The 14027-nt window shown below is 55.3% G+C and overlaps 4 protein-coding genes across 4 annotated transcripts; all 4 read left to right on the forward strand.

Moving 5' to 3' along the window:
• Positions 1-88: 88 nt before the first annotated feature.
• Positions 89-3304, forward strand: BDY24DRAFT_226154 (uncharacterized protein). The gene is made up of 9 exons (XM_076636593.1): positions 89-615; positions 693-808; positions 915-1076; positions 1181-1372; positions 1450-1590; positions 1684-1835; positions 1912-1973; positions 2057-3067; positions 3148-3304. Exons 1-9 carry the CDS (start codon positions 496-498, stop codon positions 3178-3180), a joined length of 1989 nt encoding a protein of 662 aa, XP_076492370.1. The 5' UTR covers positions 89-495; the 3' UTR covers positions 3181-3304.
• A 992-nt stretch (positions 3305-4296) lies between these two features.
• MOT2 (CCR4-NOT core ubiquitin-protein ligase subunit MOT2) lies at positions 4297-5396 on the forward strand (the record flags this gene model as incomplete). The annotated part of the gene is made up of 4 exons (XM_076637162.1): positions 4297-4395; positions 4485-4597; positions 4756-4912; positions 5040-5396. Coding segments are annotated over 4 exons (726 nt in total), but the record flags the coding sequence as incomplete, so codon positions are not given.
• Positions 5397-7502: 2106 nt separating this feature from the next.
• On the forward strand, positions 7503-10746 carry BDY24DRAFT_404034 (uncharacterized protein). The gene is made up of 2 exons (XM_076642449.1): positions 7503-7847; positions 8430-10746. The coding sequence occupies exons 1-2, from the start codon at positions 7514-7516 to the stop codon at positions 10694-10696; spliced, it is 2601 nt and encodes an 866-aa protein (XP_076492372.1). The 5' UTR covers positions 7503-7513; the 3' UTR covers positions 10697-10746.
• Positions 10747-11059: 313 nt separating this feature from the next.
• BDY24DRAFT_404041 (zinc-dependent alcohol dehydrogenase) lies at positions 11060-13989 on the forward strand. Its single transcript, XM_076642450.1, has 17 exons — positions 11060-11239; positions 11362-11450; positions 11549-11606; positions 11714-11756; positions 11873-11948; positions 12035-12060; positions 12161-12273; positions 12363-12380; positions 12442-12473; positions 12547-12570; positions 12682-12772; positions 12840-12952; positions 13031-13145; positions 13213-13480; positions 13562-13643; positions 13720-13777; positions 13862-13989. The coding sequence occupies exons 1-17, from the start codon at positions 11167-11169 to the stop codon at positions 13909-13911; spliced, it is 1329 nt and encodes a 442-aa protein (XP_076492373.1). The 5' UTR covers positions 11060-11166; the 3' UTR covers positions 13912-13989.
• Positions 13990-14027: the final 38 nt, after the last annotated feature.

Here is a 14027-nt window from a genome sequence, read left to right on the forward strand (position 1 = left end):
CTCTTCTCCTGATCGATATGAAAGAAGCAACAGGTTGAGGAGACGAAGGGAAAGAAGAAAGGGCTAAAGGTCGAGGAGGGTTGATTGAGGACTAACCTGGTCGTTTCGGGTTCCTCTTCTCCTTGAGTCTCCTGTTGAACTCTTCCATCTCCTGCTTCTCCATCTCTTTCGTCTTCTTCTTGACGAACGTCCCCACCGGTCTCTGTTCGTGGAAGGAGAGCGGGTTGTGTTCCGTCGAGGAAGGGTCGAGGACGGGGAACCGGTAAGGAGCTGGAGTCGCTTCTGAAGGAGGAGGAGGGTAAGGAGTGGCTTCTCCTGGTGGAGGAAGGAGGATGTTGGACAGATGAGAGCTGATGAAGGAGTAGATCCACATCGGAAGGAAGAAGGGAGGGAGGGAGGAGATGGGCGTTCGAGGTGACCTCGTTCGAGGACTCCAATCTCCTCCTCCTTCGAGCTCATTTTCTTTCTCCCTTCCAACCACAACTTGCTCCAAAAATGCCTTCAGCACCTCCAGCTACACTTTCTCCTTCTTCCGTCGAGGATAAACCTTTTCTCAAGTTCCCTCCTTGGCCTCAACCGATCCCTCAACTGGGAGGTTTGATCTCGTTCAAAGATGTGAGCTCGACCTCTTCTCGTTCCCATCTCCCCTTGTTCCCCTTCCTTTCTACGAGCTCATCCGTTCTCCTTGTCAGTTCAAACCCATGGGTCTCCTCCCTCCCTTCGAGGACGCAGAGTCAGAACCGGACGCTGACGAAGGAGACGAACCGAGAGCGTTCCCGAAAGGCTACAGCAGCAGGGAGGTCGACGGGTGGAGCTCTTTTCTTTCCATCAGCTGGCTTTGCTCTTCTAAGCTTCACGCTGACTGGTACTCTTTCTCTTTGTCCCTCCCATCTGCTCGTTGTCTCCTTGCACAGTGCCGGAATCCCTACCGTGGACATTCAAGTCGACCACGACCCTTCTCGCCACGACAAGTACCGACGAAAAGCTACCAAGCAAGGCATCCTTCGAGTCGACGATCTCTTTGGAATCGGAGGTCAGGAACCTATCGCTACCAGAGGTGGAGTCGCTTATGATCCGTTGAGTCTCCGCTCTCTCTCTCTCTCTCTCTCTCTCTGTTGAAGGAGGTAAGTTGGAGCGGACGAGCTGACCTTCACTCGTCTCGCTCGCCTCGTTCGTTCAGTCTCCTCCACCCTCTCACCCGAGTCTACCGAGCTACGAAGGAATGGGAAGTCTCGAGGAAGTTTGCTCTCAGTCATACGTACAACAACATCTGGTGCCACTGGATCAAATACGCTCAGATCTCGAAACCTCTGGAGAAGAAGGTCGAGGAGGAGGAGGTTGAGGAGGTGGATTCGGACGACGAGATTGTTGAGTGAGTTTGACGACTACCTGTTTGCTCGTATCGTGTTTGTGGAGGACTGATGTTTGATTTTGCTTCTTTCGCCTCAGAGACGAGGACGGCTTCATCTCCCATCCCGAACCAGAGTTCATCCGTCCCGAGGAGGGAGGAGAGTGTCGATTCCTCGCTGATATCGAAGGGACGGTTAGGATCTGGTTGAGTTTCGAGTTCAAAGATGCTGGGTTGGCTTGGTGAGTCACCTCTCTTTTCGCTGTAAGCTGTATCTACGGACGTGGGAGGACTCGACGCTGACCTTCGCCCTCTCTTCGTTCTTTTACCCTCAGGCTCGACAAACAACTCCTCGGAGCTCCTCTCGTCACGAAGTCCTACCTTCTCTACCTCCTCGCTCATGGGGTTCTACCCGAGAGGATCGAGGAGTTGGAGAAGGCTGTGAAGGTGTGTGAGATGGCGGAGAGAGACATGCTGGCGACGAAGGGTGAGTTTCTTCTTCGTTTCTCTTCGTCTTCGTTCGAGGACACTTACCTGATCCTTCGCACCTTTCACTTCCCTAGACACCGCCGTCGCTCTCGAAGACGGGTTCAACAAGCTCTGCTCAAGAGTCTGGGGAACAGCAGTGAGTCTCTGTCGTTTCACTCTTCGAGCACGAAATCGACGCGTCGGTTCTGATCTTCGTCTTCCTCTCGTCTCCCCTCCCAGCTGATCCAAGAACAACACAACGGATGGTCAACAGCAGCCCCCGAAGCCGTCGTTCCTGAAGAAGATCCCGAAGACGACGAGGACGCCGTTCTCGCCAACCAAGTCCAAGAAACCCTTAACCTCGACACCCAATCGGCTCCTCCTCCTCCTCCTGCTTCCCTCGTCGTCGTTGAACCTCCCTCCGCCTTCGCCTCCAACTCCCTTCCCGTCGACGCACCAGCAGCCGAACCCGAACCCGAACCCGTCATCTTCCTCTCCTCCACCTCCGAACCTCTCCTCGAAGATTCCGAACCCGAACTCTCCTCCACAGGCGGATCCGGCTGGGAACTGGACCCAAACGAACGTCTTCACTCCCTCTCCTTCGCTCCTCCTCTCTCCGCTCTCCCAGACGACCCCTCCTCCCTCTCCGCTACTCCCACTACCACCTCCGCCGGAGGAGTCGACAACAACCAGCTCTTCGACGACGGAGGCTGGGGAGTCTCCCAAGCTTTGCTCATCGATCCCAAGAAGGCTCTCTTCCCTCCTTCCAACGGAGGAGGTGGTTCGACGAGCGGAACTTACCTCACCAAACCTTTCGAATCCTACACCAAGATCCACAGCCGACTCTCCCTCTTCCGAATCGTGTCTGTTCCTCCCGCTTCTTCGACCTCCTCCTGCCCTTCGGTGGCGAGCCACGAACTCGTCAGGGAGGAAAGGACGACCCCTAGACTCGGAGCGTTGGTGCTAGAGAAGTGGGAGCCTGTGGTGGCGCCGTTTGGGGAGATTATCGCTGAGGAGGAGGAAGCAGCGAGCAGAGGAGGGGAGAGGAAGACGAGTGCGCCGAGGGACGCGTTCGAGGAAGGAGAGGGAGAGAGGATCGTCGTTTGGGTGGACGAGGAAGCGGTGAAGGGGAAGGTGAGGGAGGGGATGGGGATTTTTGGGAGGTTCGTTTGGGTTGGGAGGGACGAAGAGGGAGAGAAGGGAAAGGGAGGGTTTTGGTTCGTGGATGTTGTGGAGGCGCTGATTGCTGAGGTGAGTCGTTCCGTCCTTTTCCGAAGGATGTGTGAAGGCGAAAGAGCTGACTCGAGCGGCTTGGGTTGGGCTTCCGACAGTACTGGCTTGCTCCTGAGAGTCTGACGGTTTGAGAGGAACGGGAGGACGAGAGGACGCGTGAGAGGTTGATGAGTTGATCGAGGGTTCCTAGTTTGCTATATGCCTGTGCTTTCGTTTTGATACCTGCCTATGTGACGAACTTTTAACGATTTCTGATCGCGGAGTGCTCGAGAGGACAAGTGGAGAGAAAGGAAAAAGCCGTCGAAGGAGATTCTGGCGGTAGCTCTGGATCGAAAGCCCTGTCTGTGCGAGAGGAAGATTTTATTCCAGGGAGAGAGGTTCCTCGAACTTTTCAGGTGCGTGGGATATGTACGAAGAGAGACAAGAGCGGTGGGAGCGACAGGACGAACGCGACGAGACGCGCCTCTCGACCGACCGAGCTCGCTCTCTTTCACGGTCGATTTTTTTTTCGCTCATTGAATTAGACAGATATCTTGCCTTCCTCTGATCTCCGTGCTAAATGTACAGATCGCAGATGAAACAAGAAAAACGGTGGGTCACTCGCTGGCAAATTCGTCGCCTCGAGCTCGCCTCTCTTCTTTTCCATCACCTCCCACCTTCTCCTTCTCCTCCCTTCTCGCTCGTCTCCCCTCCCCCGACTGGCTTGATTTCGCCTCCTCCGCCCCTATACCCCCTTCTCTTCTCTTCTACCAACCCCCCACCCCCTTCGTCTTCACGCCATGGCTCCGGCAGCCATCTCCAGGGTCGGCTCGACTTCGTCTCCTTACCACGTCCACTCTCAGCCTTCGTCTCACTCAGGAGGAGGAGGAGGAGAGAAATCCGACATGCTCAAAGGTCTGCAAGACGTGTATTGGAGTGATGAAGAAGTGAGTACATGCGTCGTTTCTTTCTGAGACAAGATGGCGAGGTGGGAGGAGAAGGAGAAGGAAAGAAAGGTGGTGGCGAGCGAAGGAAGAAAAACGGTCGAGAGACCGTCTCCTGCTCGTCAACAACAGCGAAAGAGGAGTTGGGAGAGGGTGCATGTAGTCCATCCACTCCCTCCACCTCGATCCGATCGATCTTGGTCTTCCAAACGAGGGAGAAGGACGAGAACTCGACGTCGAACGAGCTCGGTCATCCAACCTCCCTTCCTCCTTCTCTTTCCTTCAACCACCTCTTCTACCGCTTCGTTGCTGACCTCCTCCACCTTTTCGCTTTCACAGGAGGAAGATCCTGAATGCCCGCTATGCATGGAAGAGATGGATCTCTCAGACATCAACTTCAAGCCTTGCCCTTGTGGTTATCAGGTCAGTTCTCACTTCCTTCCTCCTCCTTCTCTCCTTCCTCCTCCTCTCCTTCCCTCGAGCTCACTTTCCCTCCCTCGTTCTTTCTATAGATCTGTCGATTCTGTCATCATCATATCCTCGCCAACTTGAACAAGCGATGTCCAGCTTGTCGTCGGCAGTACACAGAGGAAGGAATCGAGTTCATCCCAGTCGGAGCAGAAGAGTGAGCTTTGAGTTTTCTCTCTCTCTCCTCCCTCCCTTCGTCTCCTCCTCCTTTCCATCTTCGCCTTCCTCTCCATCTTCATCCCCTCGGAGCTCTTCTAAGACAGAGAACGAAAGAGCTGACCCCACCCTCCTCGCTTTCGGTTCTCGCTCTCCCAGGATCAAACGTCTCACAGCTCTCAAACGGAACAAGGCCAAAACCAACAAGGAGCTCGAAGCTCTCGGTCGACGACATCTCAAGGACGTCCGAGTCGTCGTCAAGAACATGGTCTACGTCGTTGGAATGGGTGTAGGTCAGGAAGGAAGATCAGACGAGGTGAGTTCCTTGCTCTTTTCTGTCTCTCTCCCTTTCCTCCCCATCTCCTTCGTGCCTGAAATCCGAATCTAAACTCGTCCCTTCCTTCAACCTCCTCCTTCCGTTCCCTCTTTCTCCTCTCTCACAGCAACTCGCCACCCTCCGTTCGAACGACTACTTCGGTCAATACGGAAAGATCAGCAAGCTCGTCCTTCACAAACGTCCTCCCTCCTCAGCACCTCCTCCTTCCTCCTCCAGCTCCTCCAGCCCTCCTCCACCGAACGTCGGAATCTACATCTCGTACCTTCGTCGAGAGGACGCTGCCAGAGCCATCTCTGCTCTCGACGGGTTCCCTTCGCCCTCGGCGCCTGGACAGGTGCTGCGAGCGAGCTTCGGAACGGCAAAGTACTGTGAGAGTTGGTTGAGGGGAGTCAAGTGCGACAACTTGAACTGTCTGGGGTTGCACGACTGGGGAGACGAGAGGGATTGCTTCACGAAGGAGGATCTGTCGACCTTGTGAGTTCTCTTCGTCGCTTTCTTCTTCGATGGAGCTGTAGCTGACCATCATCTCTTTCGACAGGAAACACACGTTGAAGGGTACGGAGCATCTTCAGAAGCCAGTGATCGTCTCGAGACCTGCCGTCAAAAAGGTCGAGGAGGTCCCTCTTGATGGTACGTTCTCTTTCCCTCCCCACAGCTCTTCTCTCGTTCGAGCGCATGACTGACGCTGTTTCTTGTTTCGCTCTCCTACAGCCTCAGCTCTTCCTCGGACAGCTTCTTGGGCTTCTCGTCCTGGAACCGGTCTCGCTTCTCTTCCTCCCAACCCTACCCTTCCTGCTCCTCCTGGACTCAAGGCTCAAACTCCCATCCCAGCACCTTCCACTCCTCAACCCGTCCCATCTCGACTCCAACCCAAACCCAAACCCGTCACCTCCTCCCCAGCACCTTCCTCCTCGACTCCTCAACAGGTCACGATCCTTGCAAAGCCCACGCCGGTCAAGTCCTCCAAGACGACACCAGCAACGGCATCGAGCTCGACTTCGGGACCGTCGGTAGGATCGAACTCAAGACCTGGAACGCCAGCTTCAGGCACGACGTCGGCGAAGGCTTCCATCGGAATCGTCTCCTCGACGACGAATCGCCCAACTCCCACCTCCACTCCCACTTCTGCCGTTCCTACCACCATCACCACCACCCTGCCTACCCCTTCTCCTCCCGTCTCGTCCCCAGCTCCTCCACCGCCTCCACCAGGTCTCGGACTCCCTTCCTTCAACCAGCAACCTCCTCCTCCTTCCTCCCTCGAACCCATCCCCGCCCACCTCCAATCTCCCTACCAACCTTCCACCCAAACCCAAGCTCTCGTCGACGAGATCACAGCAAGGAGAGAGGCTCCCGGTCCTCCAGCTTTCACGTCGTCGCCCTTCCCAGACTTCGAGCATATGCTGTCGACGATCGGAGACGGCCAGTTCGCCTTCAACCTCAACCTCGATCAACAGCAGAAGGGATCGTCGTCGTCGAGGAGCAAGCACGCAGAGCCTTCCATGCTCTCCCCTTCGGCGTTCTCGCCGTTCGGATACGGTGGAGGATCCTCGTCGCCGTTCGGTCTTCTCTCGTCGGAGAGTCTCGTCGCTACCCCTTACGCAGGCTCCTTCGATCCTTGGGGAGACAGTCCTCGTCCAGCAGCACCCGCAGACCCGGATATGGTCGATGAGCAGACAGGAGGGAAGAAGTCGAGGTTCGATTTCGCTAGAAGGAAGACGTCGAGCCATCACTTCGGAGGAGGAGGAAGCCCTAGTCCCGTCGGAAGGTCGTTGGGGTTGCCGCCTGTTGAAGGAGACTCGAGACGAGGAAGCATCGATTCGGATGGGTTGATGATGAAGGACGTTGGGAACGGAGGAGGAAGGTTCGGAAGGGAGCCATCGGGAAGGATCACTCCTACTCCTTCGGCGACGACTTCGACGGATCAGTCGAGTTACCTGTGGGCGGGAAGCAACAACCATCACGAGCCTCCTCCTCATCAACACCCCCAGCAGCAACAGCAGCAATCTCGAGCTTCCAACAACAACTCCCCAGCTCCTTTCGGTCGACATCCTCCTCCCGGTCTCCCTTCCTCCCTCGCTCGACAAGGATCGTCCAACTCGTCCAACTTCCCTTCCTCCTCAGCTCCTCCTCCTCCTCCCGGACTCGGTCTCAAGTCACCTCTTCAGGGACAGCAGCCTCAGCAACTTCACCATCAGCAGCCTGGAGGTGCGGGAAACTGGATCCATCAGATCCCTCAACAGCAGCAGCAACAAGGATCGATCGGAGGAGACGCGAGCAGGATGGCGTTCGCCAGGCAGCAGCAGGGATACGCCAACGGAGGAGGAGATCGAGGGAACCAGGCTCAGGCTTTGAAGGATATGTTGGGAGTTGGAGGAGGGATGGGAAGTGGATTGAGCACGGGTGGGATGGGAATGGGAGGAGGAATGGGAGCGGGAGGAGCGGGTACGTCTTTCTCGATCTTTTCCCTCTTCTCGTCCCGAACTTATCTTTGCTCCTCCTTTCGAGCTACTGATCTTCTTCTCGACTTTCGTCCTAACGTCCCTCTTCTGTCTTTCTTCTCTTCCCTCAGAGCACAACCACATGCCCTTCCAAGACCCAGCGATCATGTCCTTCCGAAGCTCCCAGCAGCAGCAGCAACAGCAGCAGCAGCAGCACCCGTACTCCAACAACACCCAGCAGCAGCACGGCTCGTCCAACAACAACCAGTTTTCCTCAGACCTCGGGATGCACGGAGTCGGAGGAACGACGGACCCTTCGTCCCTCGGCGCGTTCGCAGCCTTCGCTTCTCAGTCGCTCAACGTCGGAAACGCTCGGTTGCTTCAGCAGATCCAGCACCAGCAGCAGCAACAGGGATACTACGGCGTTCAGCAGGGTGGCCAAGGCGGCAGGGGTCCTTCTCCTTCCCCTCCTTTAGGTAGGTACTCTGAGAACTTCATGCGGGGAGGGGTGCTCTAGTTTATCTTCTTTTCCCTTGCTTCGCTCTCGTTGTTTCTCGTTCGTCCCTCCCCCTGCTTCTCGTTCTCGTCTCCCTTTCTTTCCATTCGTATCTATTCGACCCTTCTCGCACCTCTCCTTCTCCCTTACAATCTTATCGTTCTTCTTTCTCCCTTTTCTTTCGACCGCCTTCTCCCTCACTCAACTCAGTCATATTCTTGTTTTCTTCTTCTTCCCTTCCCCGTTCTCTTACTCCTTCTTTTTTTTTGAAACCCGATTCACACTTAACTTTGACTCTCGAAACCACCCGCGTCCTTCTCTCCGATAGCTCCTCCCCCTTCCCTTTGCTTCTTACCTTCTTCTTTCTTTCTTTTCTTCTTTTAGCTTTAGGTACCAAGGACCCTCCCCACGGACTCTCTCTTCCTTCTACCTCTCCTAATGTACGACCTCTCTTCCCTTTCTTCTCCGAGCACCCCGCCTCCCCCTCTCCTCCCGTGTTTCGTTCTTTTTTCCGTCGGTGTACTGACCTTTCCTTTGCTTATTCCTCTTGCGTCTTTCGCAGCTTCATCCACGCCGATCGAGGAAGCCAACGTCTTCGACTTCCCTCCTCTTCCTCCCGGCCTTCCTCGACCAGCAACGACTTCGACTTCGACCGCGTCGACTCTCGCCGCTCGATTCATCTCGAACCAAGCCACGCCAGCTTCGAAAACTCCCTCCTCCCCTAGCGACCTCTTCACTCCCTCCGACTCTGAACCGAGCTCCAACTCGACTCCTCTTCGACCTACGGAAGTCCAGATCGCCGTTCAGTCTGCGACGCCCAACTTCTCGGTCGGGTCGCCAGGAGCGGAATGGAGCAACGTTTGGGGAGAGTCGCCTTCGAGGAGCAGGTCGAGTCTTCTCGGCGCTCAAGGATGGACTCCTGGAGTCGAGAGGAGGCTGAGTCTCGAGGCTATCGAGGGAAGGATGAGCAAGGAAGAGGAGGAGAGGGTCGAGGACCTCGTTGGAGAACACGACGGCGACGACGAGGTCGAGGTGGGACTGAGGGCCGAGGAAGAGGAGGTCGAGAGGGAGATGGAACTTCTGGTCGTAGAGGAAATCATCGTCGTTGAGGAAGTCGTCGTCGCCATTGAGGAACCCGTCGTCGAACCGGAGCCAGCTCAGGAAGAGGTCGCGTCCACTCCTTCGACTTCGAACGTCGTCACCTCCTCGTCAACTCGTACGCCCGACGTCCCAGTCGCCGTTTCCCCTACGCCTCACCCCGACGAGGTTCGAGCAGCCGTACGAGCAGCCTCAGCCGACAGACCAGCTCCCGTCACTATCTCCCTTCGATCCAAACCTATCGCCGCACCAACACCCCCTCCCGTCGAAAAGGCCGTCGTCGTCGAGAAGACTCCCACCTCGAACCTCAAGTCCGCTTCGGTCAAGTCCACTCCTACTTCAACAAGACCTGGAACTCCTACCAAGGCAGGAAAGGGAACTCCCAAGCAGCAGATCAAGGTCGGAACCGCCGTCGTCGCAGAGCCCTCGCCTTCGAAGACTCCCAAGCTCGTCGCAAAGAGTTCGTCGTCGTCGGTCGTCTCAGCAGTCAAGGTCCAGCAGGTCAACACTCCTCCCCCTCCTGCTCCCGCTGCACCCGTTTTCGTCGAGCAGGCTCCTCTCCTCAGCAAGATGGCGAAGAAGGCGAAAGTTCCGAAGGTCAAGAAGCTCCAGGAGGTCGAGAAGGAGAACTCTCCCTCTACCGACGGCGAAGAACCCACTGCTGCCAACGACGACGCGTCTTCGAAGAGCAACGTCAACGGCGATCAACCACCTCCTCCTCTCGGACCATCGTCGTGCGGAGCCAACGAGATCCTCGTCCCTACGTCCTCCCTCGACGCCCTCCCCGAACCCAAACCCATCGCTTCCCTGCCCGAAATCTTGCACCAAATCTCCTACCTCATCGATTGCAACTCTCTCGCCTTCTTCTCGCCTTCCCTCCCTTGCATCTCCCTTCCTTCCACCGAATCCACCGACGAATCCAACTCGAACCCAGACTCGACTCCGCTCTCTTCCCAAACGCTCGCTCTCGCCCTCTCAGCTCTCTCCTCCTCCAACCCTACCGTCTCGATGGAGGAAGCAGTCTCCTCCTTCCACGTCCTCCTCAGTCTTTTGACCGGAAGGATTGCTGGGGTGCTCGGAGCGTTGCCTACCGGATGCAGGGGAGGAGTGAGCGGGAGGTTCGAAGGCATGTTTGGCGAGGGTGGGGAAGCGATCCAGACGGACGGGTTCGATGAGTTGGACGATGACGATGAGGAAGAGGAGGCAAACGGGGTGGAGGGAGAGATTGTGGGTGGGGGTGGGAGGAGAGGAGGAGGAGTAGCAGGGGACGAGGTGGAGAGGTTGAGAAGTGCGTTGGGCAGACGAGCGAGTTATCTGGCGAAGCAGTTGGGCAGGTTGGAGGAGTTGCATAGGGAGATCAACGTCGTGAGTAAATCTTTCTTTCGCTTTTGTTCCTTTCACGGTTCAACAGGGTTCTCTGTAGGAACGTATCGAAGTCGAAACGCGCCGCTGACTCTCCCGCTCCTCTGCAGATCGCCCTCGACTCGCTCGTCCCTCGATTCGCCGCCGTCGCTCCTTCCAACAGCATCTTCGCCACTGCCTCGTCCGCCGAGTTGGAGGCCGAACTCGAGAGCGCTCGACGAGCTGTTGAGGAAACGACGAGGGAACTGGAGTCGGTCATGGACGAGAACGCGAAGGTGTTTGGAGAGGTTGGAGGTCGATAAAGACGTCGTTGCTGCAGTTGAAGCTTTATGCTACCTTTTCTTTCTTGCTTTTTTACAACCCCTATGAAATCCTTTCTTTCTTCTACTCTTTCAAGAGGGCCAGAATCAAAAAAAGGAAAGAGGAAAGAGGAAAGAGAGAGAGCCCCCGTTTCGGGCACTTCCCTCGCCGCGTCTTCTCTTTGCTGAACTCCGCTCTCCTATGGGAAAACTTGGTAAGCATCTGTTATAGAGTTGGGGGCTTGTCCATCGGACCCTCGAAAGGCTTCGAATCGAGCCTAAAAAGAACGAAAAGAATCGAAGGAAGGGGCGTTCGTATGACGTTTCCCTTGAGATTCAGCCCTCGACCTCCACCCTTTCCATTCCTTCCTTTTTCAGTTCGGAAGAGTTCCTGACCTTCAACCACCACCACCACCACCACACCACCTGAACCAACTTACCTTCAACTACCTACCCGTGAGTCATTTTTGAGTGTCGGGGTGATGAGATTGGAGCTAAATTGAGCTTGATTGCGACTCGTCGTGGTTCAGACAACCCGCCATGCAGACGACAGCCAACTTCGTTCAAGACAAGGTCCTCGGAGGACCTTTGGAGACTGCAGCCGTTCCAGAATGTACGTTTAGCTTCGCTTGAGTGGATGTTAAGAGGGGACGGAACAGGAGGAGAGTCGAGAAGAGAAGGGAAGGGAGGGAAGACGAAGCTCACCATCTCCTCCCTTTGTTTCTTTTTTCTCAGACAAGCACCGAGAGGATGGATCTCAGATGAAGGCACTCGCTTGGTTTGGATCCGAGAACGTCGAGGTCGTCGAGGCTGCCGTTCCTGACGTGAGTTTTTCGGATTAAAGAGGGTGAGAGAGGAGCGGGAAGCGTCGTGGGTGGAGGACGCTCGAGCTGATCCAGTTTGGTTTCCCGGGGTTTCTCAGATCACTCAAGATCAGGATATCATCCTCAAAGTCACCGGGTCAACTGTCTGTGGATCTGGTGAGTTCAACCGTTGCACGAGAGCTTTGTTCAGATCGAGGCGAGCGTTGAGTCGCGTCGAGCTCATTTCCTTTGCCTTCCCTTTACGCTTTCTATCTTCCTTGTAGATCTTCATCTCTACCATTCCGAAATTGTAACCATGCAGAAGGGGTAGGTCTCGCCTATCGTTCTCTCTTCTCGAGTCCGAGTTCTTCTCCTCGACGCGTCGCGCTCAACGAGCTGTTCGTATCTCGTAACGCTGACCGATTCAATAATCTGTACATAAGAGATGTACTAGGACACGAGTTCATGGGAGTGATTGATAGGATCGGTCCCAACGTCAAGAACCTCAAAGTTGGAGATGTAAGAAACCCCTCGTCCCTTTGATCGTCCTGTCTTCTCCGTTCATCATTCTGACCCTCCTTTCTCCCTGCATTCTTCGGTAACAGCGAGTTGTCGTATCGTTCCAGATCGCGTGAGTCCAGTTTTTTACCGGGCCTGAGCTCTGAAGCCGATCAACTCTTTGAGCCTCGAGCTGACTTCTGCTGTTCCGCGACGTCTCCTTGATGCTTCAGATGTGGAACCTGTTCGTTCTGCAAGAAGAAGCTCTCTTCTTTTTGCGACAGGACGAACAACAGCACCCTGATGAAGACTATGTACGGCCAGCGTGACGCAGGCTTCTTCGGCTGTAGGTTTCATTCAACTCGTTCAGCGTTGAGTCCGACGGGCTGACTGACTTTCCCTCTCTCTCTCTTCTCCTTCTTCGCCGTCTCAAAGACTCTCACTTCACTGGAGGTGTGTACGCTTTCTCAGCTCTTCCAACTTTGACCTTTCTGACTTTCTGTTTTCTCTGCAGGATTCCCCGGTGGTCAAGCCGAGTACGTCAAGGTGAGTTCAAAGCAAAGATCCTCTCGACCACGACGCTTTCCTGACGTTTTCTTACTTCTGCTTCAACTAATAGGTTCCCTTCGGAGACGTCAACTGCGTAAGTTAATGTTTAATGGAGTTTGAGCGAACTCACGACTCGCGAACACAAAATTGAGAGACGCGTCTGACCTCGCTCTCTCCCCCCTCCGTCTTCTTCTTCGCTCTACAGCTCAAAATCCCCGATTCCGTCTCCGACGAGAAGGCTCTCTACCTCTCCGACGTTCTTCCTACCTCCTACCACGCCGTCGTTGACACTGAGGGTGAGTTTTTGCCTGTTTGTCGAAAAATAACGTTCCGAAGCTGACCAGCCTCTTTTCGATTCCCTAGTTGGAGAGGGCGACATCGTCGGTGTCTGGGGAGCTGGACCTATCGGCCAATGCTCCATCAAGTGGGCTCTTCTCAAGGGAGCCAAGAAGGTCGTCGTTATCGACCTCGTCCAGGTGCGTTTGTTCGAAAGAGACGTCGAGGACGTCCGCTTCGACGAGCTGACCTTTCTTTCGTTCCTCTTCTACTCTCAGGATCGAATCGACTTCGCCATCAAGGAGTCTGGATCGGACAAGGTCGTTGGAGTCAACGCTTCCGGAGGAAAGAACGTCGTTGAGGAGATCTTGAAGCTCTACCCCGACGGACTTGGTTCGTCGTCCTTTCCCTCTGCCTCCCCCGGCGTTTCCCTCACTGATTCCCAACTCTCTTCAACCAGACGTGGCCCTCGATTGCGGAACTTTCCATGAGCCAAAGACGTTGCTCCACAAAGTCCAGAAGACCCTCATGCTCGAAACTGACGTCCCCGAGACGATCAACGAGTGCATCCTCGCCGTCAGGAAGAGAGGACGAGTTGGGATCATCGCTGCCTACTCGGCCTACGCCAACGGAGTCGCCATCGGAGCGTTGATGGAGAAGGGAGTGAGACTTCAGGGGAACGGACAAGCTCCCGTTCATCTCTACTGGGAGGAGATCTTGCACGATTAGTGAGTTTGGCAGCTCAGAGCCGTCGCGACGTCTCTTTCGTTCCTGACCACGACCTCGTTCTCCTTCTTTTCCTTCCGCAGCATCATGACCGGCAAGTTCGACCCTACCTTCATGATCAGTCACCGAGTCCCTCTCGAGGATTTCAAGGAGCTTTACGACAAGGTCAGTTCTGTTCTCCTTTTCTTCCCTTCGACTCGTTCTCTCACGCGTCGCTGACCTTTCTTCTTTCGTCTCTCAGTTCGACAAACGAGTCGGAGGAATCCAGAAAGTCTTCGTTGAGACCAGGTTCTCGAACCGTGAGTCTCTCTCTCTCTTCCTCCCGCTCTCGTCGACTCTCGCTCACCCGCCTTCTTCTTCGTCTCGTTTCGTTCAACCTCCAGCTCCCTCCGCCGGCTGCCCTAAGACCACCCGAGCTAAGGACATCGTCTAAAGCCCCTCCTCTCATCTCTCTCATCTAGCTAGTTCTCGGCCCTGACCTTTTCGATTCACGACCCTTTGACAAAAAGAACGAAGGAAAGGAGAGACGCCTCGTTGTTTGCTTTTTCG

This window comes from Mrakia frigida (genome assembly GCF_051309035.1).
Source record: "Mrakia frigida strain ATCC 22029 unplaced genomic scaffold BDY24scaffold_49, whole genome shotgun sequence".
Lineage (NCBI taxonomy): Eukaryota > Fungi > Basidiomycota > Tremellomycetes > Cystofilobasidiales > Mrakiaceae > Mrakia > Mrakia frigida.